This window comes from Heteronotia binoei, chromosome 6 (assembly GCF_032191835.1).
Source record: "Heteronotia binoei isolate CCM8104 ecotype False Entrance Well chromosome 6, APGP_CSIRO_Hbin_v1, whole genome shotgun sequence".
Classification (NCBI taxonomy): domain Eukaryota; kingdom Metazoa; phylum Chordata; class Lepidosauria; order Squamata; family Gekkonidae; genus Heteronotia; species Heteronotia binoei.
The window spans coordinates 115,563,078-115,590,368 of NC_083228.1; the positions used below are offsets into that span (position 1 = coordinate 115,563,078).

General features: G+C 43.1%; 1 protein-coding gene across 2 annotated transcripts in view; it reads right to left on the minus strand.

Annotated features, from left to right (window-relative positions):
* The window catches only part of IFT80 (intraflagellar transport 80), a 104,408-nt gene extending 85,712 nt beyond the window's left edge, over nucleotides 1-18,696 (minus strand). For both annotated transcript variants that reach the window (XM_060242423.1, XM_060242422.1), the window contains exons 1-3: nucleotides 18,442-18,696; nucleotides 7,527-7,637; nucleotides 681-749 (exon numbers count right to left, since the gene is read on the minus strand). In XM_060242423.1, the coding sequence (XP_060098406.1) occupies nucleotides 681-749; nucleotides 7,527-7,637; nucleotides 18,442-18,589 (328 nt within the window). In that variant the 5' untranslated portion in view covers nucleotides 18,590-18,696. The remainder of the gene's footprint in view (nucleotides 1-680; nucleotides 750-7,526; nucleotides 7,638-18,441) is intronic.
* Between the last annotated feature and the right edge of the window lie 8,595 nt (nucleotides 18,697-27,291).

Genomic DNA, 27,291 nt, shown 5'->3' on the forward strand with positions numbered 1-27,291 from the left:
GCCTTCTGCGTAGAAGAATGGAAAAATAAACGTAATGAATATACAGCAATGGCAAAATTAATAACTCTGAGGAACATATCAATTATGAAATTTGAGGAGAGATGGGAGTGAGTATTATGCAAGCAGGAAACAAATTTAGAATAAGTTCAAATAAACGTATTTAAATATATTGATATGTAAAAGCAGAATAAGTTTTAAATGTAACACTTTGAATATAAATATATAAAGAAGTGGATCCTGAGCAGAAATCTCTCTACTTATTATAAGACATATAACATACTTGCTTTCTGTCATCTGATATATTACTTGTTGTCAAAAGTTACAGTGAGTAGGTAGTGGTGGCAAAAGCATTTAATACTGAATATCTAATAAAGATGAAACCAATATTGTAGATGTAGAACAAATTAGTTAAAATGTTGAATACAAAAGCACCCCAACAGAAGCAAGCACCATTGTGTTTTATAGATAGTGTTTTAAAAACTATAATGAAGGGGGGTGTTGGGGAGAAACACTTTTGTATCACATTCTGTGATATGTAATTATTTTTATATACATAATTGTGTTATGCAACCCCTTTTTCATTTCTGTATTCCCTTTATACCTTTGGTTTCTTTTTAAAAAATATAACTATGTTTAAAAAGATTTCAAAATAAAATAAATTATAGAATATATTTACATACCTTGCTGTGCGAGAGTTGACCTCAGCATTCCACTTTTAGACCATATTTTTATTTGTCCATCTTCACCAACTGAAACCAAGAAATTCAGCAATATTGAGATAAATGACGGCAGATGGCCAAAAGTGGCCTGACAGCTATGGAGATTGAACACCTATGAGGGGAAGGGCTTCTCTCTCTGTCTTCCTGCACTCTCAACATGAGTGCTGCTCTGGTGAGCAAGTATGATTACCAAGATGCCAGGATGAGGGCCTGCTGGCCATGGAGTAAAACCACTACCAACTGACTGCGGCAGCTTGTTCTTTTCCTGAGTGCCTATCAAGATGGCAGCAGTAGTTATGCTATGTATTCTCTGTGGCTATCTTGCTCTGCTTCTGTACAGCTGCCTGCATGCTAGAATGAGAGCACAGAGTTGCTAATGCCGGGATGGGGGGGGGGAGGTTAGAGCTAACAGGCTCTACTTCTGTCCCTGGTTCAGGGCCCACATTTCAGAGATGCTCACAGTGTATCTGCACTCCAGTAACCCCTGGCAGCAGCTGTTTCAAAGCTCCAACCACCTACTACCTCAAGCCCTACTTTGCAATGGTCTTGCCCACTTTGCTGGAATGTAGCTCACATGCCATACTGGAGAACAATGCTCAGAAGAGCCACAGGAGGCTCCCAAGCCACTGAATATCACTGAGCTAGTGAGTTATGTGGGAGGTTAACAGGTTAATTTATCCTATTTGCTCCCCCAGATTTGGGAATGTGTAAGAAGGTAACAGATGTGCTCTACAGAATATGAAGCCATGCTTTCCTAGGGACACTGATAGTTCAAGATACTGAAATTAAGTGGCAAAAGTGGTGTGAGCTCAAAGGTTATTTAAAACTGCTGGTACCACATTTAGCATGGCTGGGAGAGAAGCCCAGATCAACACACTGCATACACGGAAGGAAGCATCAGGTGAAAATTTATACTGATGTAAACGTTTTTTGTGGTACTGTAAGAAAAATATTTTCTATGATCAGACAAAAGCTGTTCAGAAATAACTTATTATCTGCACATTAAATGAAAGATAATTACACTCATTTTAATTTTTAATGTTAGTATCACAGTGTTGTGCTAAGATTCAGGTAGGTAGCCATGTTGGGCAGAAGGAACAGAACAAAGTTTGAGTCCAGTGGCACCTTTAAGAAAAATAATATATCTCTGAAGCCCTAGGAGTTTCATTGTTCTGAGTGTTGTAATAACTTCTAATTCAGCAATCTCCTGTTTCAGTCTGTTTCAGACCTTCATTTGCAGTAAAAAAGCAACTCTGAGCCCCCCACCCCACCCCCATTGAGTGCACTGAGGGGACTGAAATATTCTCCTACAAGTTTCTCCATTTTGTTATTCTTTGGGGGGGGCATTTTTTTGTATTTTTGTGTGTGTGTGTGTGTGTGTGTGCACACCTGGAAGTCATAGTGACCTTGGTGACTGACCCCTATTGGGGGTATGTAAGATATTCAGGGAGGTGGCTGAATAAAGCCCGTCCCTCCTTGGCATACCAAAGAGATCTCCCATCTGAGTACTTGCCAGGCAGAGTCAACCCTGCTTAGCTTGTGAGATCTGACAAAATTGGGCTTGCCTGGGCTATCCAGGTCAGGGCTAGTTTTGTGATTCTTCATGTCAGATTTGTGTCTGTCTGTTATTTGGCATAGCATTTGAACTGAAGGGCATTTAATGGCATATACAATATTAGAAGATGAGCAAATGAATGAGATGGTGTATTTGATGTTGTTAGGTTCGGTAATTACAACAAATGAATGAATGAGATGGTGTATTTGATGTTGTTAGGTTCGGTAATTACAACAACAAACCAGGTTCTTATGTCACTATATGTATTCTAAGTCTATCTGTTCTTACTTTATACTCAGAATTAAACTTTGCTGGTCTTTAAAAAGTGCCACTGGTCTCAAACTTAAGTTCTTGTATCTGGTAACTCTTATTATCTGTATGCTAATTTGCTGCTATTCACAGACCTTACCAATTGCATTATTCCAATCTTAGCTGTACTTACACATCGTCATTCTAACCCTTCCTGGTAACTAAGCCCCCTCCCCACACCACAGACACTTAAATGTAATGCTTGAGGAAATCTGTTTCAATGAATTTGAAGAAGTGCACATCTACACATACTAAATCTCTTGAGTTCCCACATACCCAGAATTGAGCCTGTCAGGGGGTGGGCAGGATACAAATGTAAAATAAATACATAAACTTTGTTGACCTTAGAGGTATCACTGGGCTCAAACATAGTTCTCACATCTGTTTATTAACTCTCTTATTTGTATGCAAATTTGTTGCCATTCACAGGCCTTAACAACTGTTTTAATCTTACCTCAGCTATACTTATCTCTCAGCCAGTTACTTATGCATCTGACTCTAACTAGCCCTTCCTGGCAACTACCTCCCCCCCCCCCCAATATAAGGCTTGAGGGAAACTGTTTCTATGTATCTGAAGTGTGCATGTACACAAAGGTTTATACCCAGAATTAAACTTTGTTGGTCTTAAAGGTGCTACAGGAGTCAAACTTTGTTCCAGTGAGACCCAGAGTGAGAGTAACCCCTTACCCTGCCATTTAGCGAATTGAAAGGATGCAGAAAATATTACTTATCCAGTGAGTTGCCAAGCTGTGTTCGTATACCTCCTCCAAAAGTGTAGGCAAATGTGACCTCTCACTCTACATAACTGTAGCAGGCAACCCCCTCTCATGGACTGCTGCCTTGACATGGTGAGAGGGCTTGCACAGTTCAGTGAGGCTGTGGGCTATGCCATGCAGGGCCACCCAGGATGGACAGGCCACAGCTGAGAACCCAGACAAAATGCGATCCATTGGAGAAGGAAATGGCAAACCACTCCAGTATCCTTGCCAAGAAAACCCCGTGGACAGTAACAAAAGGCTAAAAGATATGGCGCTGGAAGATGAGCCCCTCAGGTGAGAAGGTGCCCAATATGTTACTGGAGAAGAGCGGAGGGCAAGCCCAAGTAACTACAGAAAGAGTGAAGCGCTGGGCCAAAGCTGAAAGGACGCTCAGCTGTGGATGCGTCTGATGGTAAAAGAAAAGTCCGATGCCACAAAGAAAAATATTGCATTGGAATGTGGAATGTAAGATCTATGAATCAAGGTAAGCTGGATGTAGTCAAACAAGAGATGGCAAGACTGAATATCAACATCTTGGCAATCAGTGAACTAAAATGGATGAGAATGGGTGAATTTAACTCAGAGGATCACTACATCTATTATTGTGGGCAAGAGTCCTGTAGAAGAAATGGTGTGGCCTTTATAGTTAACAAGAGAGTGAGGAAGGCAGTAATGGGATACAGTCTCAAAAATGATAGAATGATCTCCGTATCCAAGGCAAACCATTCAATATCACAGTAATCCAAGTCTATGCCCCAACCACTGATGCAGAAGAGGCTGAAGTAGACCAGTTCTATGAAGATCTACAACACCTTCTAGAATTAACACACAAAAAAGATGTCCTCTTCATCATAGGGGATTGGAATGCCAAAGTAGGAAGTCAAAAGGTAATCAGAACAACTGACAAGTTTGGCCTTTGAGAACAAAATGAAGCTGGGCAAAAGCTAATAGAGTTTTGTCAAGAGAACAAACTGGTCATAACGAACACCCTCTTCCAACAACCTAAAAGGCGACTCTACACCTGGACATCACCTGATGGGCAACACAGAAATCAGATTGATTATATACTCTGCAGTCAAAAATGGAGAAGCTCCTTACAGTCAGCAAAAACAAGACCTGGAGCTGACTGCGGCTCAGATCATGAGCTACTCATCGCAAAATTCAGGCTTAAACTGAAGAAAACTGGGGAAGCCATTAGGCCATTCAGGTTTGATCTTGATCACATCCCTTATGAATATGCAGTAGAAGTGAAGAATAGGTTTAAGGAACCAGAGTTGATAGACAGAGTGCCTGAAGAACTATGGACAGAGGTTTGTGACAGAAGGCAGCAATCAGCACCATCCCAAAGAAAAAGAAATGCAAAAAAGCAAAGTGGCTGTCTGATGTGGCTTTACAAATAGCTGAGGAAAGAAGGAAAGTGAAAGGCAAAGGTGAAAAGGAAAAAATCACCCAGCTGAATGCAGATTTTCAGAGAACAGCAAGGAGAGATAAGGAGGCCTTTTTGAAGGAACAATGCAAAGCAATAGAGGAAAATAACAGAATGGGAAGGACAAGAGATCTCTTCAAGAAAATTGGAGAAATCAAGGGAACGTTTTGTGCAAAGATGGCCATGATAAAGGACAAAAAATTATACAAGAAGGATCTCAGTGTCCTTGACAAACATGACGATGAAATCGATGACCTCGAGCCAGACATCCTGGAGTGTGAAATCAAATGGGCCTTAGAAAGCATTACTAACAACAAAGCGAGTGGAGATGATGGTATCCCAATTGAGCTTTTCAAAGTCCTAAAAGATGATGCTGTTAAAGTGATGCACACATTATGTCAACAAATTTGGAAAACGCTACAGTGGCCACAGGATTGGAAAAGATCAGTTTATATTCCAATCCCAAAGAAGGGTAATGCCAAAGAATGTTCAAACTATTGCACCATTGTACTCATTTCATATGCCAGCAAGGTCATGTTAAAGATCCTACAAGCTAGGCTTCAGCAGTATGTAGATCGGGAACTACCAGAAGTTCAAGTTGGGTTTTGGAGAGGTAGAGGAACTAGAGATCAAATTGCCAACATTCGCTGGATTATGGAGAAAGCACGGGAGTATCAGAAAAACGTCTATTTCTGTTTCATTGACTATGCTAAAGCCTTAGATTTTGTGGATCACAACAAACTGTGGCAAGTCCTTAAAGAGATGGGCGTACCAGACCACCTCACGTGTCTCCTGAGAAACTTGTATAAGAGTCAAGAAGCAACAGTCAGAATGGGATATGGAACAACTGATTGGTTTAGAATAGGAAAAGGAGTTTGACAAGGATGTACATTGTTACCCTGCTTACTTAATTTATATGCAGAGTACATCATGCGAAATGTTGGCCTGGATGAAGCAGAAGCCGAAATTAAGATTGCCGGGAAAAACATCAACAACCTCAGATATGCAGATGATACCACTCTAATGGCAGAAAATGAAGAAGACCTAAAGAACCTCTTGTTGAGGGTGAAAGAGGAGAGCACAAAAGTAGACTTGAAACTCAACATCAAAAAAACTAAGATCATGGCATCTGGCCCCATCACACCTTGGCAAATAGAAGGGGAAGACATGGAAGTAGTGACAGACTTCACATTTCTGGAATCCAAGATCACAGCAGATGGCGACTGTAGCCATGAAATTAAAAGACGTTTGCTCTTTGGGAGTCAGCTATGGTGAACCAGGCAGTATAACAAAAAGTAGAGACATCACCCTGCCAACAAAAGTCGATATAGTCAAAGTGATGGTATTCCCAGTAGTAATGTATGGCTGTGAGCGCTGGACCATAAGGAAGGCCGAGCGCAGAAGAATAGATGCATTTGAGATGTGGTGTTGGAGAAGTATCTTGAGAGTCCCTTGGACTGCAAGAAGACCAAATCAGCTAGTCCTAAGAGAAATCAACCCTGACTGTTCCCTGGAAGGTCAGATGCTGAAGCTAAAGCTCAAATACTTTGGCCACCAAATTAGAAGGGAACACTCACTGGAAAAGATCCTGATGCTGGGAAAGACAGAACGCAAAAGAAGAAGGGGACGGCAAAAGATGAGATGGCTGGACAGTGTTACTGATGTAACAAACACGAATTTGAGCAGACTTCGGAGGATGGTGGAAGACAGGAGGGCCTGGCGTGACTTTGTCCATGGGGTCGCAAAGAGTCTGACTTGACTGTGCGACTGAACAAGCAGCAGGCAATCATGAACATTTTAGAATTGCAGTTCCCTAGCTAGCCTCTATTGGGTTATCCCTACAGCTATTCATTATGCTATGCTCAACTAAGATCAATTTTCAAGGTTTTAAACAACACAAACTGCAGTTTATAATCTGCACTGTAATTTTGTTTCCAGATTTACAGAATGTTCTGCTGCTCACAATCCTAAACAGGTTTGCTCAGAATCCAGGTCTCTTCAATAGGACTTGCTTCCAGGAAAGGGTTCTTAGTAGGGCTTTTTTAATAGCAGGAGCTCTTTTGCATGTTAGGCCACACACTCCTGATGTAGCCAATCCTCCAAGAGCTTACAGGGCTCTTAGTACAGGGACTTCTGTAAACTCCAGGAGGATTGGCTACATCAGGGGTGTGTGGCCTAATATGCAAAAAAAGCCCTGGTTCTTAGGATTGCACTGCTGGTCACCCCAAGTATCTCCTGGCTTTCCCAGTGTTGGTTTTATAATGATTACTTAAAGTACAGGTGGATAGAATTCAGCAGAATATACTGGTAGGTGCAGATCTTCCTCATTTTCCCTTTCCCCAGCAGTAATTTGTGACCCTGGGAAAGTTGATTCATGGAGGAAGCAAGACCTGTATGGAGTAAAAGCCATATGGGCTGGTGGACTACAATGATGAGGAAATCAAACAGTGGCAAGCAAGCAACAATCACTACTGCCTAGTTACACAACTGAGTGACGGTGCAGGACTTTGGGAAGTATGAATATATTCTTCAAGTTTCTGACCAAACTGAACTCTTCTCGCCCATCCCTAGACCACATTTCCATATACATTCCCACCATTCAGTGAACATCTTACATGTTTTTAATAACGTTAATAGTTTGTTAACTGAGTGTTCTTTATTTCCATTCTTTAAAAATGAGGCCATTGTACTCTTGAAGGCATTCTTTGCTTATCATTTGTTACAAAAAACAAAAGAACCACTGAAAAACACACTTTTACCTGTAACAAGTGCTGTTCCTTCATAATTCCATCTTCCTGCTAGTACAGCACCACAATGGGCTTCAACGCTTTTTTCCACTCTTCCTGACTTGGAAATCAAATGGAACTTGCCTATACAAATTTGAAGTTACTATATTAGAAGTCCAGTCTGCACTAGGAAATCTATTAACTGTATATTCTTAGTTTAAAAAATGGGTTAAAATCTGAATAATGTGTGGTGTTTCTAATTTCTAAATGTTTGATAAGAACATAAGAGAAGCCATGTTAGATCAGGCCAATGGCCCATCCAGTCCAACACTCTGTGTCACACAGTGGCAATTTTTTTTATACACACACACTGTGGCTAATAGCCACTGATGGACCTCTGCTCCATATTTTTATCTAAATCCCTCTTGAAGGTGGCTATGCTTGTGGCCGCCACTACCTCCTGTGGCAGTGAATTCCACATGTTAATCACCCTTTGGGTGTAGTACTTCCTTTTATCCATTTTAACCTGTCTGTTCAGCAATTTCATCGAATGCCCTTGAGTTCTTGTATTGTGAGAAAGGGAGAAAAGTACTTCTTTTTCTACTTTCTCCATCCCATGCATTATCTTGTAAACCTCTATCATGTCACCCCGCAGTCAACGTTTCTCCAAGCTAAAGAGTCCCAAGCGTTTCAACCTTTCTTCATAGGGAAAGTGTTCCAGCCCTTTAATCATTCTAGTTGCCCTTTTCTGGACTTTCTCCAATGCTATAATATCCTTTTTGAGGTGCGGCGACCAGAACTGCACACAGTACTCCAAATGAGACCGCACCATCGATTTATACAGGGGCATTATGATACTGGCTGATTTGTTTTCAATTCCCTTCCTAATAATTCCCAGAATGGCGTTAGCCTTTTTTATTTGATAACGATGAATTGGTTAAGATTTATAACTTAATCAACTAAATAGGTATCTCAGTTCATAACTGTTCTTATTAATCTCATGCAAATTCTAACAAACATTTTCCAGATTTACAAAACAACATGGATCAGATGAAATGAAGTTATTCATGCTTAAATCTCAATGAAATCTATGGGACAATTTAACTAATTTGAGACAAGCCATTGAAATAAACTGATTTTTGCAGGATTAGGACCCACGATACTGCCTTTTCTGTCCTTAATTATTCTGTAACATTATTAACATCCTAATGAATCACTATTATTCTACTATTTTGCGTTAACATCTTTATAGTTGACTATCCCCGCTCTACACTAAATACAGCATATGCTTTTTGAACATATTTTCCTACAAGGCCCAAGTAGCCCTCCAGTATCACCTTGAGATCAGACAGCAGGAAGGGGATGAGTATTGAACCCCAGGAAAACAGCAAGGAGGAAGACCTGACCTGCAGGCCCAGGGTAAATTTAAGGTGAATAAATAAAAATACATTTACAGAAAAACTAGACAAAATTTTGTAGCCATTTGGAATCCTAACAAAGTAGGAACAATTGTAAGCCTGGAAAACACAGCCTACCATGTAAGAATGAGAACCTGGCTACTATCCATCTTGGAACGTTGGCTTTCCCTGCAATGCAGTCACCTTGGCAGAGGTGTGAGTGAAAGTTACAGGAGACATCTAGCAAAGGTCCTCCTAAGACCTTGAGCCCCAGAAGAAGGGGAAGGAAAAACCTCCCAAACAAGGCCCATGTAGCCCTCCAGTATCACCTTGAGATCAGACAGCAGGAAGGGGATAGGTATTGAACCCCAGGAAAACGGCAAGGAGGAAGACCTGACCTGCAAGCCCAGGGGAAAATCTGCAGTCACCTATAAGTGGTGCAAGTAAGAGGAGCTGAAACTGTCTCAAAGGGAGATCTGGAGAGTCATGAACACAAACGTCTCCCCCCCCCCCATGTCTTCTTTCATCTGCTAGCTGCCAAAACGAGGACACAGTTGATTGGATGTGGAATGAGTGCTGACCACTGGACCCCACAGAACTTGGTTTGCTCTGTGCTGTGGTAACCTTGCCACTGGCAAGAGGGAAAGGCACTGGCTATGGAGCAGAGCCATCTAACAAATGGGAAGGCCTCTGGAACCTGGAACAAGGGAAAGGGATAGGAGCAGAAGGCAAACACCCCTAAACAAGGTCCTTTGGCCATGCCCAGGCACACAGCCTGCCACCTTGATTGATGGTAGAGACCTAGTGAAAATGGAATAGGAGATGGCTTGAGTCTCAGGATGACGACAGCGATGATGAGGAAGACCTACTGAGTCCTAAACGTAAACTAGGCTCAGGAGAAATGGTTGGCTAACAATTGGCTGCAATCACCTCAACAGCAGAGTGAATGAAAGTGATGATGTTGGGGCAACCCAACCAGTGCCATCCACAGAGACTGCTTCCAGCCAGCTCCGCAACAAGGTCCTTGCACCTGACTAGTAAGCAACACCTTTACAGCAGAATGTAAGAGAAGGGATGGCTGAAGTCACTGTGCCAGTGGTGCATGTGACAGCGGTTGGCTGGGGCCCAGGGGACCTTTCAGACTCCACATTGAGCAAGGCGCACAACCACCAAATGTTGGAATAAGCAACATGCATTTATGTGCTACCTAGAGAGGACCCCAGGCAATTGTGGACAAGAAGAACACTACCACAGTGCCCCACACCTGCAGATGTCATTGCTTGAGTCAAAAAATCTGGGCCGTGATCACCCTGCCTGCAAAAGATGGAGGTGATTTGTTGAAGGGAGTCATGACAAAAGTGGAGATCGCTGAGAGTCAGGGCCCAAAAGGAGCAAAGAAACCAAGAAAAGAAAAGGAAATGGAAAAACCACCTAAACTTCAGGACAAAGCCCATTCATCTCAATGGGACCCTGATATATGTAAGTGCAGGACGAGTATGCATTCCCTTTTGTGGTTTTGGACAGAGAGGGTGTACTCACAAAAGAGCTTTGCTGCTGGGTGTGGTGGGGGATTACTTAACCAGTTTAGTCAGGGGTCAAGGGGCTTAGCTTTGCCCTGTGTTCCAATTCAGTTTTTGTTTCTTTGCTGCAAAGGGTGGAAAAATCAGGATTGAATTCTTCTTTCACATAGCATAGTTGTTTAGTGGGATTTTCCTACTGTCTGCTTCCTCAGTAGTTTCCCTTCTTTTTTCATTTTATTTCACACACAGCACTCTTTGGGTTGCAGTAAGATGAGGGATTGTTCTTTGGGTATTTTGAGGGGGCTAGTTTTTTTGGGGGGGGGGCCTTCAACTTAGTTCTCTGCCATTTTATCCTCCCCCCCCTGACATACTGGGCAGCTTTTTGTTTTGGGGTGATTTGTGTTTGTCTATACTGCCCACTGCTCTCCATTTGAAACCCCCATAGTGACCTGCTTCTACTTAAGGGGGAATCTGTGTTTGGCAGCCCACCTCCCTGCACCCACCCAGCCTTGGGGAACTTGTAGTAGAGTTACTGGGGTAACCTCCCTTTACTTCCAGCTCTCCATTTGAAACCCTGCCCCCAATCTGCTTCTCCTTGAAGGGTGATCTGTTTGTCAGTCTTCCTCCTTTGTATCTGCCCTGCCTTGAGGGACTTGCTCCAGAGTTACTGGGGTAAATTCCCTTTACTCAAAGAACTTGGACCCCCCCCCCAAAAAAAAACAATGATCTGCTTCTTTGGGAAGAAGTGTTTGTCAGCCTGCCTCTCTACACCCACCCTGTCTTAAGGAACATGTTATAGTCTCAGAGAGTGATTTGGGCTGATTATAGTGCCCAGCTCTCCATACCTAGTTTGAAACCTCCCTTCAACTAACCTGCTGCTCCTCTGGAGGGCCAGCAATCTGTGCTGTCTGTTTGCTGCCCTGCCTGTCTATCTGCCTTCCTGTTTCTCTCTCTGGCTAATGACCCACTTGATCAACTGTCCTTGAATGCAGTTGGGTTGGGTGCTTGCTCTGTCAGGTGTCTGTCACCATGAAAGGGGGTGGAAGGGGTCACACTCGTGACTGAGGGAGGATGCCATCGCCTTTCCCTATGCCAAGTGGTCACAGACAATGAGCACAGCCCCCCCCCCCCATTTGGAGGACACCCCCAGCACATCACTGGGGATCTTGGTGCTCATTTCCCCTGCTCTGTCCATGGGGTCTCAACTGCTGCTTGAGAGTGTGCTACCAACACTGCAGCATTTAACTATGTTTGGAAGGGAGGACAGTGATGGCAATGACTTAGAGGGTGGTGATGCATCCTTCCCTTCCATATTTCAAGATTTCCAACTCCTGCTGTTCCTGCTTCCATCAATACACCCCAACTAGCACCGACTGGCCCAATGCCAGGAAGCAGTTGTGCCTCCCACCTGCTCCAATCATGGGCATGGGAACACGGTTCCACTCTACTACATGGAAATACTTCCACACCCTGGGAGAGTGACCTATGTGTGGTGGAGTGCCAAGTTAGCCATGCCCATGTCTGGAGGGGCTGCAGCCCACAACATTCTCTGGAGGCACTTGCAAAAGGCACACTCCAGTTTGTCACTGCCAGAGGAAGGTGTGTTGGCCGCTAGTGGGAGGTGGAAGAGGCTTACTCTCATTCAGCAGGGAGAGGTGGGGGGAGATCAGATCACTCAAAGAAGGGCTCCAGACACTGTGGTCAGGACTACAAGACAAGCCTCTAAGAGGTCATGCTCATGGGAACGCTGCCAGAGCTGGGAAAAAGGGCAAACGGGAAGGGCTCAGGAAACAATCACTCAACTCCTTGGCGAGATGATTGTCTTGGATGGCCAACCATTCCCCCTTGTGGAGGACATGGCCTTTTGCTGGCCAATGCACCTTGTGGCTGCCTCGTATACCATCCCCTCCAGGAGGACCATGAGTCAGCAAATATTGCCTTCCATGCACAGCTCTGCAGTGAAGCTGGTCAAGGCTGTGCTCCCCAATGATAAAACAGTGACTGTATGAAAAAAAAGTTATCTTGCAGCTTTGTAGTTTCATGCGCCATCTGAAGTCGGAATTTGATAAGGAAGATACTTAAAACAAATAGGACAATATTCAAAACCTCATTTGGTATCTTCCAGGCTGTTTTACTTGCACTTATCTAGGCCAGATAGAAAAAGTGAAAAGTTTGACCATATGCTTTATTCATAATATAGTTTGGAACAGAATGTGAAGGGACTCAGTTTCAGCCTTACATTAATTCTCAATGTTATAAAATACTGCTCCCTTTCTTCCTGTTTTTATTATTTAATGAAACCATAAACTGTTCTCAAACTTGAAGCAGTTTTGCAGTTCTGGAAAGCATTCAAATAAGAGATTAGCAGGCTATTCAAGTACAGTGTGTACAGAACCGTGTCTGTTATATTCATTTGCTACCACAGAGCTCCTAAATATTCTGCTATAATTTTAATGATTAGCTATATGTGTAACAAAAAACTAGTAGAACAAGAACGTAATTTTAAAGAACCAGTGCATACAGTAGTAAATTAATCATCTAACTGGTAACATAAAAGCATTTCAGACAATAAAACAGACTCTTATTCACATGAACTCACTTTGTTCAAAGAAAAATAGAATATGACATCTCTTACATACAAATCATCAAAATAATGTATCAAATTACTTAGAAAAAAATTATGTAAAGAAGAGAGGCTATTTAATATCTCAAAAAGGCCAACTTAAATTGCAGTACTGCATGTACTGAAATGTTGGGTTCTAGTATATGAACTGACAAAAAACAAATTGTGATGTGACTGGCTTTAAATGGAGTTTTGAAAGCTATACAGACATTAGCAAAAAGCTTATCAGTGGATCATGCATGTTATTTTCCAGAGAATCTCCAACTTCGCTGTATATGCTGTGCCTCTCTTGATGCCAAAGGCAAATCACTCTTTACAAGTGGGCCTGTATTAGCTGGGGAATAAAAGGACTATGACTGGCTTGGCTATCCTGTCACTTCAGCATCTGGATTTGAAATTCAATGGGCATCTTTTATAAAATCAAATCCCATCATTTATGGCAACAAGCATGAACTTCTGAATAAAGCTTTGTGAGAGCCAGCTGAATGAATAGGACAGATGATACTGGCTGTTTTTAAGATCGAATATTAGGGCACTGAAATAGCACCATGAACAGGTTAGATTAGGACATAAATCTATTGGTTAGACTGGTAGAGTATTAGATAAATATTGAGGAGTATTATGTTATGCAAGTATTTCAGAAAACTGCTGCGCTCATGCTCAAAATGGCATCCTGTCCAGACTTATATAGAAAACAGTAGAGAATGCAGGCAGGCTCTGCCAAGTACCTATAATGTCCTACCTTAACAGACTGTTAACATCCAGTATCTCTCCTACTTATATCGGTACCCTGATGTCAGTAGTGTATTTTGCAGGATCTCGGGAAAAACCATAATGGGAATTGTACCACTTTGGGCCACCTCACAAGATTATAAGAGGCAGCAGATTATCAGAGCTCAGGCTTTCCACATAACTTCCTCTTTCACAATTATCCATTTATTCCATTTTTTATTCTGCTGCTCCTTCCAGGAACTCAAGGGAAAACACATAGACCTCTTCATTTTATGTTGACATCAATGCTCTGAGGTAAGCTAGCTTTAGTTACTTCAGTGAGCTTATTTTTTTTTTTGGGGGGGGGGTGTGGAGTTTGAACCCAGACCTCCCTGTCCCCAGTGAAACACATAACCACTATATAACACACAAGCTCTCAGTGTGTATTAGGAGTATTCATTTTAGAATCTGGTACTTATGAGCAAAGATTGTCAGCTTCCATTAGGCTATGTGGAAGGATTCTTTCCCTTCCTCAGGGCAATTTCTGAATAAATAAGGGCTTGCATACTGTTCATGGATTGAGTCTTGTTTCTTTTCAGTCACAATAGTTGCTTTGTCATTAGACAAGAAAACGGCATAGTTAGATTGTGGCCTTGGAATCTATATTGTGCCCCTGACATAGATCAGGCTACAAAGGCTAAGTCTTTGTTCTGTACTATTTTTTACATGCTGAATTGTTTTACAACATATATGAGAAATCATAAATAAGTAACAATAAATAAGGATAATATTTCCCATTGTATAGCAGTGCAATTCCAAGAATTCAGTTCACATTTTGAGCTATTATGGTGCTCAGCACCATAAAAACCTTTCTATGAAATCCTATATTGTATATAGACTACCAGCGTGGTTGGTCTTAAATGTGACAATCACAGATGATTAACTCAACAAATCCAAGAATTCTGTACTACCGCTTTGTATTTCAGGGGATGTGTTACTGCTGTTAATCTATGAATTATAGCAGCTGTCTAGTTAGATATGCTTCAAGGCATAATGGTTGCTCTATTACATATATGGTTAAGTAAAGGTCTCAGTGGATACTCTCTGCTTTTTACCCTATTTTAAAAAATCTAAAATGCATTCATAAAATATGCTGTACTCAGGGGAGTTCTGGTTGTAATATTAATGCCATAAATAAGATTAAAATTGGTGTACTATCATGTTAGAGGGATTCTCTTGGTTACGTACATACAGAACCAATTTGTAGAATTGTGATTGATGGCACAGTAGTGTTCTGAAAAACACATTAGTGGCCTTATAATGCCTGTATGTGCATAACTGTTGCACTGTTCTATTTTCAGAGCCACAAAGTGTTTTGCAAAAAGATAGCTTTATCAATCTTCCAAGTTGTAGACAGGGATTTTTTAATAAACCACCAAGGTCCAGTAATGTCAGGTGCCGCACTTTAAGCAACTGAGATTCAAGAACACTGCTAGATTGTTCCTTTGTGCTTCAGTCTCTGAAGTCATTAGAAAAACATGAGGATGAAGCCCTCACTAAAGCAGATTCCTTATGCTCTAAAATATTTTAAATGTAATTTTGAACAAACTATGACAATATATTTGAGAACTACAATGTACTCTAGTTATACAGCTATTTAACCTGGGCAAAACTTGTTCATCATTTGCAATAAATAACAAAGATCTATCATATGTATATTTGGAAATAAATCACATCAAATTCAATGGATTTTAGTATGCATAAAACTTTAATCTAAAGATACAAGCAGATGTGACAGTGCCCAGTTTTTCATGAAGCAGGAGATGACTGGATGTGCCAATTTAAAAGGTGGGTAGGTTTACAATACATGGGGGTGTCACAAGCATGGGACCAAGAAGTGTCGTCTACTGGCTGCCACCACTATGGTAAGGGTCTGTCTGGGAGGGCCCAGAGCACTCACTCAACCCCAGTCTTCCTTCTCAGCAAGCACCTTTCATCTGTAACCAAAGAAGTGTGCAGGTCCAGGCAGTATAACAAGAAGTTTATTCTAAGTGCTCAAGAACAAACAAGTGGGTTGTAACTTTAAGTACAATAGTGAACATGGAAACAGTAAAGGTGGTAAAAAGCAAAATAAAAAGTCCTAACACAACTAACTATATGTTCCCTTCCTCTAATTCCAAATGACACACCACTCTTTGGATGGGGAATCTCTCCTGCTGCAGCCTTCTCCCCAGCTCAGCCTTTTTAGAGAGAGAACGCTCCTGACAGCAGCCTCTCCAGCAGGGTTGCCAAGTCCAATTTAAGAAATATCTGGGGACTTTGGGGGTGGAGTCAGGAGACGTTGGGGGTGGAGCCAAGATCAAGGCTGTGACAAGCATAATTGAACTCCAAAGGGAGTTCTGGCCATCACATTTAAAGGGACGGCACACCTTTTCAATTCCTTCCTTCCATTGGAAATAATGAAGGATAGGGGCACCTTCTTTTGGGGATCATAGAATTGGACCCCATGGTCCAATATTTTTGAAACTTGGGGGGTATTTTGGGGAGAGGCATTAGATGCTATACTGAAAATTTGGTGCCTCTACCCCAAAAAACAGCCTCCCCAGACCTCCAGGTACCCGCGGATCAATTCTCCATGATTTTCTAAGGGAATAAATCTCCATAGGGAATAACAGAGTTCCCAGAAGACATTTCCCTCCCCTCCCCCCGCTTTCTGACGACCCTGAAGCGGGGGGAGGGCCTCCAAACCAGGGGATCCCCTGCCCCCACCTGGGGATTGGCAACCCTACTCTCCAGAGAGATCATACTTCCATCTCTAGCTAGTCCTTTTATTTCTTCCTTCCAGGTTCCATCCATCTAGTCTCCACTAAGCAAGTTTTCCCTCCAAACTGCTGCACACCAAATTAGAGAGGTTTCTGGGAAATGTAAGCCCTGTAGTTACTTTAATACAGGCTTCCCTGGAGCTTGTAGGCCTCACTAGGCCCAAGGTCATGGCAGGGGGAAATTGAACTTTCTGTGCTCTTCCACCTGAAAAAAAAATCTTTTTTAAAAAAGTTGTTTTTCTTCTAGGCAAGGGAAGCCCTCTCAGAGGTTCAGAGAAGCCTGGGCTATGTCCATTTTTTTGAGGCCCCAAGCCAAAATAAAAAATAAGGACACATGAAATACATAAAACAAGTTGTGAAACTTATCAAATACTAAAAAATTAACAAGTATCTAAAATTAGAGGTCCCCTTTAAGACACAGGCCAAGTGACATTCCACCCCGCCCCCCCCCCCAACCACTGGTGTGCCCCTCTAAGTGGTCCTGGGCAGAGGATACTTGCATTCATACAGCAAGAATAACAGATGTAAAGAACATTGAAGAAGATGCAGACAGGGAAGGTTCAATGGCAGATTTAGTGTACCAACACACTTCTCCAAAATTACATTTGTAAATGTTATTAGATAAATCTCAGTTTTCTTTATAATGTAGTCTGCTATGTTATTTTGAATCAGTCAAAATGATTGGAGACATTCCTCTGAAGCTGAAGACTGAAACATAACTGAATTACAGGATAGACATCTGAGTTTCTTTTAGAACAGGAATCAGAAGAGGAAAAAAGTTGGTATAATTGCTGACACTGTTAACATCAAAAATTATAGGTAGACACACTGATCCACAGAAAAAAACAAAACAAAAACTGGGAAATACTTTTTACTAGGTCCAGCCAAAATATCACAAAACAGCATGCAAACTTTTTTTAAAAAACTCATCAGTTGGATGTTTTAAAAAACAAAAAGGCAGAGTAGCAAAAACAAGCAAGCAATGTTAAGGCCTTTGGTCTACATTTTGTCCAGCTGGTTTAGTAATAAAATTAGATGGTGCAAGGCAGAGCTGGCTAAGATATTGCTGAGCTAAAAAATGTTGCACGTTTAGTGGAATATAGGGAGAACGACAGCTAGTGGCCTGGAAGAGAAAGTGAGCATACTTATTTTCATCTGCAAAGACAGTTAGGAATTGGCACCTTTAAACACACAAGGACAGTGGGAATTGTACTGGGTACTGATCTGAATCTTATTCATGCAGAGCTAAACTTTCATCAACTCACCTGCACCTTACTACTGCCACTCCAGATGCACAGAGCAAATTTGAGTTTACCCTTTTCTTCAGGTTTACCCTTTTGCTATGTTATGTCTAAAGCCAACTGCTAACTCAAGCCAAATATGATCTTGTTCCTAAAAATATTGTGGCCGCAGCAGACACCAGTTATCAACAATGCAATACTCTTTCTTATATTTAATGTAACACTGAAACAGTTTGGAATTTTCTGCAAACTATTATTGTAATTAAACAAAGAAACAATTTCCATGGGGGGGGGACTACAGGCAAATAAATCTCTCATCCCATTTCTCACTATACATTGACAAGACACATTGCAAGTAGAGAAGTATAGACTGAAAAACCAAAACACATGCTTAGCAAGGATATAATTATTACAAGAATTTGGACCCGATACAAGGAGAAAATAAAGGTTATGAGTAAGCAAAAATAAAATTTTACAAAATTCAGAAAGTAGAAAACAGCCAGAATTTTAACAGTCCCAGGGCACTATATTATGCCATATGATACCACAACAAAACCACAGCTGCATATAAACAAAATGCCATTACAAGTATTGTACCGTAAAATTAACAACATGCACTTTCAAGATGACTTACCATCAGAACTTGTGAGCACAAAGGTTTCAGCTTGGGTTTGCCTCTTTCCACCTACACTTTTGGGAAACCAATGAAGATCTATGGGGTAGATATCATCAGGCAGCTTCACTACTTGTGTTGTCTCACCAGTTAACAAATTCCATTTCATAATTTGGTGATCTTCACTGCATGAATAAAGTTCATCTGCTGTTGTCCAGCCTACACAACTAACCAATTCCTTATGTTTTAATGGAATTAAGGAATTCTATCATGTTGAAATAGTTGAATCATACATAATGAAAAAGATACTAAAACCCTTTTAAAATTACTTTTTATAAACTAGCAAGTTGGGAACAAACAACGCAAAGGAAACCCAGTTCTTAACTAGCCTCACACCCACTGAATCTGCTTACCCTCTCTCGCTTCATCTCACTGGACTGACCTTTCCTCCCTTTGCTATGGCTCCATTTGTTCCAACCTACCCTCACTCTTCCTTCTCTCCACCCTGGTCATCCACCCTTCCAATTTTTTCTTCCCCATCCTCTTCTCCAGCCACCCGCCAGTTCTTTTCTCCTCCTTAGAGTTCACTTCAACTGCTTGTTCTTCCTCCCATTTCTTCCCAGCTCTACTCCCCCCTCCACTCATGGCTCCTGGGATGTTTCTTTCCCTACCTCTATCCTTTCCCTCTTTCTGCTTCCTCCCAAAACTTATTTTTTCAGCACATGGATGCCATTCTGCCAACCAGTTCTCCACTGCAGAGATATCTTGAGCTAGCTGTTTATACCTATTTAATCTGGTTTATTTCAAAGATCTCAGGGCAACATTTACTGTATCCTCCTCTTCCATTTTATCCTCACAATAAATCTTCTGAGCTGGGTTAGGCCAAGAGTGACCAGCCTCAAGTCACACAGTGAATCTGACTGCAGGATGGGGATGTAAAAGTCTTGAAACAATTTTTTTAAAATTAGTACAATTATTGAAACAAATTCAACAGATATTCTGTCTCTGTCTAATTAAGAGGTAACACAGAAGGATGAAATACTGGTTTAGGATTCCACTGATAGTTTGCTTCAATGCTCAAGTTGGGCAAACTGTGGAACCGCTTTCAAACAACATTTGAAACCATGACTGGAAGTGGCTTTGCATCTCACTCAAGGCAATCCTAGCTAGTACTAACAGTAGCTTCCCAATATAGACATCATATTAGGGTTCCCAACCTCCCACTGGGAGTGGGTTTTCCCCCAATTTTGGGGCCTCCAACCCACTAGCACAGGATTGGTTGAGGGGGAGGGAACCCCATCCAATCCAATCACACCTTTATTGGCATAACAAAAAGAGATATACAGAGACTTGTCAACCAAACAACAATCAGATATGTCTGTTCAAAGCATAAAAGGCTAAACTAAGATTAAGATCACAATAAAACCTGCTTAGAATAATTTTTAACAATTTCAGCCAAGAATTTGGCAACAGCTTTTGTGATATCAATTATGTTGTCATTTAATAGGAAATGGCGATCAATCTTATTTTCTTGAATGTAGGACGGTAAGGAAAGACTATCTAACAGAACCTTCCGGAGATTAGTATACAGTTGGAAGTTCAACAACATATGCTGGATGGAATCTGGCAAGCTTGACCCGCATAGACAATGTCTCTCACTAAAGGAAACCCCACCCTTGATCAGTTCTGTCAGCGTGCAAAGTATCCAGAGCAATGACATCACCCAAAGTGATGTAATTGTGCTGGGCACATCACACAGGGACACTCTAGCATTTTGGTTAAAAACTCTATGTGCCATAGAGGGGCGTTTTTTTAACCAAAATGCTAGAGCATCCCACTTATTCATTATAACGTCACTTCTGGGTGATGTTATTGTGCCACACATGCAAAATGTGTGCAAGTCCCCTTACTGGCAGTCAGGCAAGGCCTGACAACCCTACAAAGTATGTTGTTGTTCAGTCGCACAGTCAAGTCTGACTCTTTGTGACTTCATGAATAAAGTCACGCCAGGCCCTTCTGTCTTCCACCATCCTCGAAGTCTGCTCAAATTCGTGTTTGTTACATCAGTAATGCTGCCCAGTCATCTCATCTTTTGCCGTCCCCTTCTTCTTTTGCCTTCTGTCTTTCCCAGCATCAGGATCTTCTCCAGTGAGTGTTCCCTTCTCATTTGGTGGCCAAAGTATTTGAGCTTCAGCTTCAGCATCTGACCTTCCAGGGAACAGTCTGGGTTGATTTCCCTTAGGACTGACGGATTTGATCTTCTTGCAGTCCAGGGGACTCTCAAGATTCTTCTCCAGCACCACAGCTTGAAAGCATCTATTCTTCTGTGCTCGGCCTTCCTTACGGTCCAGCTCTCACAGCCATACATTACTACTGGGAATACCATAGCTTTGACTATATGGACTATTGTTGGCAGGGTGATGTCTCTACTTTTTATTAAACTGCTTAGGTATTTATATGGGTAGTAAAAAATACAAGGTGGTACCTACTTAACTACAAAGTATAGTTACCACCAAAAACAAACAAAAAGGAAGGAGGGTGGAAATCCTTATACAAAGAAGAAGATTGAGAGGGCCTTGTATTTGATATTTTTTACTCTCAAGTCACAACTGATTTATGTCAATTCATGGCAAGAGACTAACAGAAGTGGTTTGCTATTGCTTGCCTGTGTAGCAACTCTGGACTTCCTTGGTGGTCTCTCATCCAAATAATAACCAGGACTGACCCTGCTAAGTTTCTGAGATCTGATGATGTCAGGCTAACCTGAAACATCAAGATCACGGTCCATGTATCTATACTCACAAGAACATCCCTTCTTAGTCAATGGAGACTACTATCTTGTAAGCGTGCATAGTATTGCAACCTAACATACTTTAACTTAACCATGACACAATAAAGATGGGTGGCTTAGTTCCCGATAGCAAGATTACTACAAAATCATAGGTGTAGGGAGCTTGTAAAGCAAGAGATAGTATAAATAACTTATCTGGTCGAATAAATACAACTAGGCATAAGACATGATCTCTATCTCCTACAGCAATTGCCAGTGCCTTCTATAGTAGTTCTGGCCTCATGGTATAAGAATTAACACATTTTTCAAACCACCCCATACAAAATAGACTATATGAAATAAGAATTATGGGTATGTTAAGTGCAATCAAATTGTTTCTAACTTACGGTGACTGTATGAATTAGTGACCACCAAAACATCCTATCATTAACTGCCTTGCTCAGATCATGAAAACTGATGGGTAAGGTTTCCTTGATTGATTCAATCCATCTCATGTTGGATCTTCCTCTTTTCCTGCTGACAAACTTTTCTTTGATTTGATCTAGAACAAATCAAGTTCAGGCTTGATTTGATCTAGAACAAACTTGTTTGTCTTTTTGGCAGTCGACAGAATCAGTAAAACTTTCAAATGAACCAAATTTCTTCCTGTCAGTTTTCTTCTCAACTTCCACACCCATACATAGTAATGGGGAATGCTGTGGTATGAATTACATTTATCTTGGTCATCAGGGACACATCCTTACACATAAGAATCTTCTCTGCTTCCTTCATGGCTGCCCTTCCCAGTCTCCATTACTCCATAATATAAGGCTTTAAGTCCACATTTGATATCAGGGGCTACTTGTAGGGGGTGTTGTCTCAACATGTGCCTGTCGGAGCGGGAGTAGCAGAGTGAGGGAGATGACTTGCCCGACACAGGGCTTCAGGAAAGAAAATCAGGCAGACACGTGCAACTAGTGCCAAAAGGTGTATTAACATATATACACGACAAGTGCTCTCTTGTGCAGTCTATACAATATCACCTCCACGGACAAAGTGCTTCGCCTAACCACCATCTCACAGGGAGAGACCTGTGTGATGCACACACAGATCATATATAGTCCAAGCAGCCAATCCTGGCCGTGCTGACTCAGCAGATTGCATCACTTGGCTTCTGCCGGCTCAAGCCGGTCTGCTGATCAGGTCACTGTGACCTAGCCTGGCAGCTAGATCACCGGCTGTCATACTGTAGCTGTCAGACTGGGTTTATGTAGATTCTTGCTCCAACACACCTCCTAATCTATTTAAACCCAGTATACCCAAACACTTTACACAGTTTTCATGTTCACTTGCAGTTAAACATTTCGTGAATATATCAGCGGCATTCTCATCCGATGTACACTTTATTATTTTTATGAGGTTTTTAGCCGCTGCTTCCTTCACATTTTGGTACCTGATAAGTATATGCTTGCTTTTCCCTCGAGCAGCTTGGTTCTCCGTCAGTTCTTTGGCTGCTGAGTTGTCAGTATATACTGAAACTGGCAAATTTACAGGTATGCTAAAGTCCCTCATCAGTTGTACTGCCCACTCTAGGTTAAGTACACATTCGTTTATGGCACCGTACTCTGCCTCACACGTGCTACATGCCACCAGGGTCTGCTTGGTGGCTTTCCATACTACTAGGGCATCTCCCAGAAATATTCCAATTCCTGTGGTTGATTTTGCCTTGGGCCGGTCCCCCCAGCTTGCGTCAGCATAGGCGCGTAGTTCAGGTTTTTCTCCTACTCTGAGGGATAGCTTACGTTCTATTGTGCCGCTGAGGTAACGTAGTACTCTTTTAGCCGCCACCCAATCTTTGTGGTGGGGTTCAGCATTTTTCTGGCACAATATATGTACCGCATAGCTGATATCTGGCCTGGTCCAGCACGCTAGGTGCAATAAGGACCCGATCAGGGACTGGTATAATGGTACATTCTTGAATATCTCACCTTCAGGTTCCTTGCTATAACCTGTGGTCATGGGTGTTTGCACACTGCTAGCTTCGTTCATACCATACTGCGCTAGCAGCGCTCTCACTTTGTTGCTCTGGGACAGTTCAAAACAACCATCGGCCCTCCTCGCTATTTCCACCCCTAGGTAGTAGCTCACTGGCCCCAGGTGCTTGATAGTGAACAGCTTACTGGCTGTTTCTTGAAACCATGCTAATTGTTGGTTGGAGTCCACTAAGACAATCAGATCGTCCACAAAGATGAGGACTATCATTCTGGACTCTCCCACCACCCTGCTAAACATGCAAGGGTCTGCCAGATGCTGGTTGAATCCTACTTTCATTAATGCTGACTTCAAACACTTGTACCATGCGTGTCCGGCTTGTTTCAAACCATACAAGGCTTTGTTCAGTTTTAACACACCACTCCCACCATCAAAACCGGGGATTTGTTCCATAAACAGCTCCTGGTCTAAGGGGGAGTTCAAATAGGCTGTCTCGAAGTCAAAGTGATGGGCTTGTTGCCCCGTACTTCCAGCCTTACACAATGCTGCCCTGAGGGTTTCAGCTTTTAAAGTGGGGGCAAACACTTGCTGATAATCCAATCCCTTCCTTTGGCTGAACCCTCTGGCCACTAACCTGGCCTTTCGTTGCACGGCTCCATTTGCGTCTTTCTTTAACCGGTAGGTCCACCTACAGGAGATAATGTTCCGGTTGCCCGGCCTTAGCACCTCAGTAAACACTCTGTTTTTCAGCAAGGAATCATATTCCTTCTGCATTGCGGCAAACCATGCTAGCCTTTCTTTACTATCTAGCTTCAGCACCTCCTCGTATGTTTCAGGTTCAGGGGTGCTGACTTGGTTTGCACTTGGGAACCCGTATCTAGCAGGAGGGATGCCTTTTGTGGCTCTAGCCGACACCCGTGGCCCTGTGCCAGGATTCGGCTCACCTTCTCCAGCCCCACTGGGTGCCACCTCCTGGGCTGGGCTTCTGGGCTGCGCTCCAACATTCTTATCAGTACTTGGCAGCATTCCCAGGTCTCTTTCCGTAGAGTGCAATCTTGCCCAGCTGGACTCACTAAATCCAGCGGACCTACTAAAGGTTAGCTTCGCCCGCTTATCACAAAAGCGATATGATTTGGTTTCTGGCTGGTAGCCCAGAAAGGTTAGGCTCACTGCCCGGTCACCTCCTTTCCTTCTATGTTTCAGAGGAATATTCACCCAGGCTTGGGTTCCAAATACCCTCAGAAAGCTCAAATCTGGGCAGTGGTTATATAGCCGCTTATAAGGCAAATCATTTACAGGCTTACACCAAACCCTATTATGTACGTATGCCGAGCAATGCATCGCTTCCGCCCAATAACGAATTGGCAGCTTTGCATCCTCGAGCATGCTGTGCATTAATGTTTGTAACACGGCGCCTGTTCGCTCGGATAGCCCATGTTCTTGGGGCGTTGCTGGGTTCGTCAGACGGTGGGCAATGCCCTTGTTCTCCAGCCAACGTTTCATCTGGTTAGATAAGAATTCCCCCCCTCTGTCGGTTTGTACAGCTAGGAGATTAACCCCTAATTGTCTCTCCACTGCTTTGACCCACTTGGTGAATGTCTTATACACCTCAGACTTATGCACCATGGTGAAAACCCACGCGTACCTCGTGTGGTCGTCGGTGGCCACCAAGCAGTATCTCCTCCCCGACAGACTCTTTGGCAATGGGCCAATAACGTCTAAATGGACTAGTTCCAGGGCTCGTGTGCTTTCCCTTGAGCTTTCTTTAGCAACAGCACACGCCTTGCTTTTGGTCTTCTTGCAGACCTGGCAATCCAAGTAACATTTGCAAGGATTTACTTTCAAACTAGGCACAAGCTCCAGGGTTTTCTTTAACGCCCTAAATCCGCAGTGCCCAAGTCTCCTATGGAGCAAATGTATACAATTATTGTGCACAGGCTCATTCGACACCTGAGCCACCTGGGCACAATCACTCTGGACCACATACAGTTTACCTTCCCTCTTTCCTGTCACAAGCAACTTTCCCCCACCTCCCAGGATTTTGCAGCAGGTTTTCTCAAATCTCACCTGGTATCCCTGGTCAAACAGTGTGCTAACACTCAACAGGTTAGACTGCAGTGAGGGTACATACAACACATTTTGCAACATACATTTCAGTGCAGGAAATTCCACATTGCCTGAGCAAACAGAATTGGCAGTGGTCCCATCAGCCAATCTCACATACTTATGCTCAGGACTGTCAATGTTTTTCAACAACTCCTTCTCGCAGCAGAGATGGCTCGTTGCCCCGGAGTCTAAAATCCAAGCAGACCCTGTGCTCTCTACTGCAGACGTGACCAGCCGGGTTGCTTCCTCACACGGGCTGGCGGTCCTCCGCTCTCGCCGCACACGCCCCCGCCTCTTCTCCCTCTCAGGGCAAGCTCGGAGCAGGTGCTGCGACGACCCGCATCCATAGCAGCGACGGACTGCAAACGCAGTCGGCTCCACTTCCTCCACCTTCGGACGCCTGCCAGCAGCAGAAGCTGGCTCATTCTTGGCTGTCTTCCCGGACACACCGATAACAGCACGCTGCCCGGCCGACACCCCCGGACAGCTCACGGCCGCAATTCTCTCTTGGAAGTCAAGCAGGTGGGCACAGACGTATTCCATGGTCAGGGTCGCTACGTCCACCGTCTCCAGAGAAGTTATCAGGGGAGTGTACTCAGGTGGCAACGACGACAGCAAAATGTACACTCTGTCGTCTGGAGCTACAGTCTTGCCTCTTGCCTCCAGCTCAACGAAACAGTCCGTTAGCCGTTTGATGTGATCTTTCACACACCCTCCAGCCGGCATAACGGTGCGGAACATCCTCCTTGTCAAGGCCATGAGGGAACCAGCAGTGGTGCTAACATGCACCGCACTCAACGCGTCCCAGGCAGCCTTGGGAGTGTCCTTCCCTCGCACATAAACCAGCTGGTCATCTCCTATAGACAGCACTATGTTGGCCAGTGCCTTATCCGATAACACAGTCTCGGCAGGAGATAAGTCAGCAGGGGGGTTACTCACGAACAGCCATTGCCCTTCACGCTTGAGGTAGTGTTGCATTCTCAGGCTCCACACCGCGTAGTTGGCTGAGGTGAGCTTCTCAACGGCTACTCCAAGCTGTTGCTGAGCCATCGTGCCGACTCCTCCTCACAGCTGGCTGCCGACGTCCCTCTGGCTCTCAAACAGAGAACGGTGGTGCTTCTGTGTCCTTCACCGGCGTTCCTCGCCTCCGGCTCTTTCCAAACTCACAGTCAGCTCAACTCTCAACTCTCTCCTCCGCGCAGCGGAACCGCCCTGGGCCCATAACCCTGTCGGAGCGGGAGTAGCAGAGTGAGGGAGATGACTTGCCCGACACAGGGCTTCAGGAAAGAAAATCAGGCAGACACGTGCAACTAGTGCCAAAAGGTGTATTAACATATATACACGACAAGTGCTCTCTTGTGCAGTCTATACAATATCACCTCCACGGACAAAGTGCTTCGCCTAACCACCATCTCACAGGGAGAGACCTGTGTGATGCACACACAGATCATATATAGTCCAAGCAGCCAATCCTGGCCGTGCTGACTCAGCAGATTGCATCACTTGGCTTCTGCCGGCTCAAGCCGGTCTGCTGATCAGGTCACTGTGACCTAGCCTGGCAGCTAGATCACCGGCTGTCATACTGTAGCTGTCAGACTGGGTTTATGTAGATTCTTGCTCCAACAGTGCCTTTAATATTGGACTTTTGGCTGTAATGTTTTAGTTTGAAAATCATTTGCAATGGATTAAATTGACCAACTTCAATCCAATGACCATATTTTGCTGCAGTCACACAAACCATAATTTATGCTTTGAAAACTTGATGCCAAAATTTCCATTAAAACTTTAAAATGCCATTACAATAAAGCACAGAGATACAAACTTGGCCTGATGGACTGCAGTATAAAACCATACTTTTCACCATATTGCATATGGCAGTGTCAGCTCTTGGAGAAATGTGCTACTGTTGAATCTAAGGTACAGAAGCTTCACTTCACTATCCTTGGCTAATGGACCAATGTTACTACCTACTGAATGGTTTGGAGGAAGAAAACGAGTTCATC